Here is a 5,348-nt window from a genome sequence, read left to right as displayed (position 1 = left end):
CGAAAGGTCACATGAATCTCATTTGAAACGCCGCTTAATATGTGGAAATATTTTTTGCGTAAGTAAGGCGTACATGCTAGGGCTGTGTCTGATTTAATGAACACAGAAGAACCACAATAATAACAGACGTTTGCCAAAGATTTTTAATGACTACATTCTGTCCGATCGGTGTTGATATCATACTAAACAGGAAACAAAAGTTTAAATTCTTGGAAGTATGGAAAATGATATATAATTTGACATGAATTTCTCAGTTTTTTGGAAGACGGACTTGAAACCCAGACCAAATCTACCAACTGTAAGAGGGTCATCTTCCTTGACGCTGCTATAGATCATCCTTATCCCATCCCAGTCTTTCTCCGCAAATACTGCGTCATTGTAGATGCAAAGTGATGGTCCCTAAAGTAAGAAGTTATGCAAACATCACTTCAAGCGTTCAGTTTTTTCTACCCAAACACTGCATTATTGTAGATGGAAAATGGTAGACCCTTAGTAAGATGTTATGCCAACAATAACTCCAAAGAAAGGCAAAAATTCTTTATCTTCTCCTAAAACACTGTCCTATTGTAGATGCAAAGCGAAGGTCCCTAATATAAAATGCCATAGGAACCAATAATTTAAACCCCCCCCCCTCCCCCAACAAACACACACACACAAACACTGCGTTATTGCAGATGCTAGGCGGTGGTTCCTAAAATAAGACATCATGTGGACAATAACTTCAAAGAAGGACAAATATTCAATATTTCATCAGCAAACACGCACAGCAAACACGCATATTATTGTAAAATGATGCATAGTAATGGTTCCTTAAGTAAGAAATCATGCAAAAATAAATTTCAAAGAATGGCATATATATTCAGCATTTTCCGTAATAGTGTAGATGTCAGGCTAACAATCATTTCGAAAAGGGAACATCAGTGATTATGTTCTCAGAAAACACGGCTTTAATGTAGATATGCACAATAACTTCGAAGTAAATACCAGGCTTGGGGTAATCGAATACAGTAATTGTAATCACCTGTAATTGATTACTATCACAATCTGATTACGTGTAATGTAATATAATCAATTACAGTTATTTTTTCTGCCTGTAATTATGATTACTTTTGATTACTCTCTGATTACTGGAGGAATAGTATGACACCAGGGTATAAATATATATATATCTATATATATATCTAGATAATTACAGGTTTAAGTAGTAGATTCCAACTTAATTATAACGAGTTTAGTTTTGTAGTTAATATGTCCAGGAATGGTGTTTATTGAAAGAACTGTTTATGACCAAGACAATTGCTTATAGATATGTCAAATTGCATAGGTATACACTGAATCTTAGGTGTATTTGTAAAAATAACTAATTTTCACACCGCCATTGACATTACTTTTTTTATGTTTATATGATTATATGTTTAATGTGAACTCATGGTTTGTAACTTTTGTTAATAAAACTATCTATATATCTATCATATATATTTACAATGCAAGTGTTTTATGAATAATGCTTGCGTCACTTCATCGGAGAATATTCCTAATAAGTTCAGTGTAGTTCAAAATCTTTTCGTTCATATTACCACCCTAAAACTACTTGAGAGGTATGATAAATGTGTTTGCCATCTTATTATAGTCTTAACATATTAAGGATAAAAAATACCAGACGTATAAAATCGCAATGTGAGTGGGGGATTGGGTTGTTTACTTACTTTACCGTGCATTATTTTATATGATATATATGAGTGAATGGTTCGCCTTTTATCCCAAAAGTTTACAGTAGGGCACAGGAATTGTTAATTTAAAAGTTTTGATATATATGTGTAATCAACTGACATTATAGTGCACAATCTGAAAATAAAACATTAAAGTATCGGTCTCTGAAAAAAGAGTTATATGAGCTGAAAATAAAAAATGATCCTTGGTAAAATAATAGGAAAATATGGATGAAAACGCTGATAAAAATTTTATTTGTAGGCATAGGCAGAATATGTTTATTGCTTTTTTACTACCGCAAGTCATAGCTCTCACTCTTACTCTATGACATGATTTTTTTTTATTTATTTGGGTTTTACGGCCAGCACCAACACATTAGGTTATTATGGCGCCAATCAGGACTCACATCTTTTGGTTCCACATTCTCTTTACATTGAATTAAAAACATGAGGTATGCGAATCAAAATTTGCATACCTGCTGAAATCACAGGGAGTTACTGGCAAAACCAAGTGTTATTAGTCACCTTTTAGCGACTTTTCGATCATGCAAGGGTAAGGCAGTGGTTCCATTCTTTTCATTCACAGATCGTAACAAGACTTATGGGACCAATCTATGTATGAAAAACGTGAAAAAAGCCGGCATGATTAATACAGTGGTCAGTTGTATGAAAAGTAAGATATTCAAAGATCAAATCAAGAAATGCCGTGGGGAAAGAGTAAACAATTTTGAAATGAAATTTGTCAACAAACGGACGATATTTTAAAGAAAGGTAAAGCCCACAGAATTTCCCAAGGTAAACTTTGTTGAGAAAGCTACTGCTTGAAAGAGAACAATCTCTGCTACCTATATCTATGCCTAAAAGTATAGGAAAAATATCGAGAAATATAAGAAAACTAAAGAAAACAATTTCAGGAATGTTAGATGCTGTATCCCGTACAGCAGGTAACTTAGATAGATTACTTTTCCATCGTATTGATAAGATATGGATAGAAGTATGATTGACAACAATTTCACGGTATAAACAAATTGTTTCCCTTGTATAAAACAGTCTAATAACCCTACCTTAAAGAATCTGTTGTAAGCTGGAGTAGCCTCCCCTGTCGTATCGTTTATTCTTCTACCGTTATACACGATCTGAACTTCTACTGCTTCTGCATCCTCTGCATTCTGAATCACTTCCTGGATAAACATGTGGTTTTGTTCTATATTATAATAAAATGATTACAGGCAAGCATTGTAATGAACTAAGACCTTGCGTTACTTAAAGTGATTCTCAGACAGAATAAAACAACTTTGTCAAGCCGTGACACGTAATTTGGAGTGACTTTTGAACCTATCTTCGGGTACATTTAAAAGTTAACAATTTCAGTGGTATGTTCGCATGATCATTTGAATAATGATTTGCTTTATATCTTTTCCTTAAGCAATTAAAGTTCAGTATCTGAAATTTAGTATTTGGCATTTACCATTAAGATCAGCATTAAGTATTCAGCACAGTGCATTTATTATTTAAGATTCGGCATTTAGCTTCTAACTTTCTAGCACCACACTTTAAGAAAAATGGGATTAAGCCTATCGTGATAGATATTTTTACCGTATGATCTATTGCAAATAACGTTCTCGAAACTTTACTATGGATTACATACCAGTACGCCCGGATTTGGAAGGAATTTGGAGACCGCGGTCAAATTGATAGGAAATCGCAATGTCCGGATCAGGATTCCGACGCTCTAAATTTTAACCTTGAACAGCCCGCTTTCCTTGTGTGACATTAGTCGTAGAAGTAAGCATTTCAACCTTCGAATTACACATAAGATTTTAGGTGTATAAGTTAGTCCAGTCAAATGGATTAACCATTTGTGGAAAACAGTTCACGAGTTTTCCAGAACACAATTTTTTCGAGACGACAAAAATGAAGAAGCATTTATTAGATGAATACGCATCATTATAATTTTTGTATGCATTTTTGTTAAAAGTAATAAACTGTTTTACCTTTAAAATCTGACCTCCGTCCGGATACTCTGACAGAATTCCCTTTAGCTGTTTGATTAACGGAGGTTGTTTCATAGACGAGAACTCAATCTCTGCAGTTCGCCCTCCATCACTCGTAGAAGCTGTAATTTAAATGTTAGTACAAATACAAATTACGGAAATTCAAAATTAAGTTGGAACAACATCTTTAAAGATAAACATCTAGGGATGGAAGATATGCTAGCAGTTGAATATTGAGAGTTGGAAGGACATGTTTACGGATGAACATAGAGGGTGTGTAGGACATACTAGCAGAGACTGGTGACATAATTACAAATAAACATACATTATTAAAGGGACATGTATACCGATGAACATACATTTGTACTTGCCTAAATATGAACATCAAGGCTTGGAGGGACATGTCCAATTATGAACATCGGACGTTGAAGAGATGTGTCTACAAGGGAACATGGGGGATTGAAGGGTAAGAAGGACATGTCTACAGGGGGATATAGGGACACGCGCACAGATCATCATCGAGGGTCTAAGGGCCATGTTAAAGATGGATACTTGTAGGATTGAAGGGGGCATGGACTTACTGGATTTAAGTCTCGAGGGTTGGTTGGAACTTGTATACTGATGAATCGAGTATTCCCGGGAAAAGATACAAATAAGTATCGGATGGCTTGAAGGAGGATGGCTACATAATAAAAATGCCTAAAAATAAATAAAAGAAACGATTGTATTTACGTTCTTTTTATTGACTATGGTAAGAAGTACAGCTTAAACCCTTCAATTTACATAACTATATACTGTATGACAAAAGTTGTAGACAGCTTTTGCATATTTTACAATACTAATTAAGTAAAGTTCTTTCTAATTATTTAGAAAATGAACACATATTTGGAACCATACAAGCTCGTAAACTGTTTTCTTTTTGTTTTGTTCTCAGACAAGTATATATACCATACATGTATTGAGTCGTCTACATTTTTCATTATGAAATCAACTTAAAAGACACAGTGAAACACCGGTACAGGTGTTATTTACGATAAGTTTTAAATAGAAACAATATCTTAACAGCCTCATATACTTATTGTTATTAACCATTACCCTGCTAAATTTCTAAAATGGACTGGTCCATCATTCAATTAGGGCAGTACCACTTATTATCTGAAGGGATTTTCAATGAAAATTTACTGACTGAATAGCGAACAGTGCAGACCATGATCAGCCTGAACGGACGTGCAGGCTGATCTTGGTCTGCACTGGTCGCACAGGTAGAATCACTTAGTAAGTAAGTAAGTAAGTAAGTATGTAAGAAAATTCTTTATTTATAGAGAGTAACCCATTTAGCTAAGCTAATCTTCCATGGGGCCCTCTTAGGACTAGAATGAAACCGTTTATTTTGATCTTAGTATACATATAATTTATCAGAAGTCAACGAATATTATATACAAATGTATGCATAAAACAAAAGACATCTTGCCGACAGCAGGCTAAAGGTTGATATAAATACCATTATTTATTTACACAGATATAATGTTTGAACTGGAAAATGATATCTTATTTAATATGTGACTAACCAAGCATCATGCTGGTCCATTTTGTTTTATAATTCTAAATTTGTAACCTATTTTCATTTAAATATCTATTATCTGAA

At 34.0% G+C, this 5,348-nt stretch overlaps 1 protein-coding gene across 1 annotated transcript; it reads right to left on the bottom strand.

The window, feature by feature from the left end:
• Window positions 1-201: 201 nt before the first annotated feature.
• LOC128557993 (sacsin-like) lies at window positions 202-3,860 on the bottom strand. Its single transcript, XM_053546698.1, has 3 exons — window positions 3,704-3,860; window positions 2,774-2,890; window positions 202-399 (listed from the first exon to the last, which is right to left on the bottom strand). The coding sequence occupies exons 1-3, from the start codon at window positions 3,776-3,778 to the stop codon at window positions 202-204; spliced, it is 390 nt and encodes a 129-aa protein (XP_053402673.1). The 5' UTR covers window positions 3,779-3,860.
• Window positions 3,861-5,348: the final 1,488 nt, after the last annotated feature.

Source organism: Mercenaria mercenaria, chromosome 6 (assembly GCF_021730395.1).
Source record: "Mercenaria mercenaria strain notata chromosome 6, MADL_Memer_1, whole genome shotgun sequence".
NCBI classification, from domain to species: domain Eukaryota; kingdom Metazoa; phylum Mollusca; class Bivalvia; order Venerida; family Veneridae; genus Mercenaria; species Mercenaria mercenaria.
The sequence above is the reverse complement of the archived record's forward strand: the minus strand, read 5'-3'. Positions and strand labels throughout refer to the sequence as shown.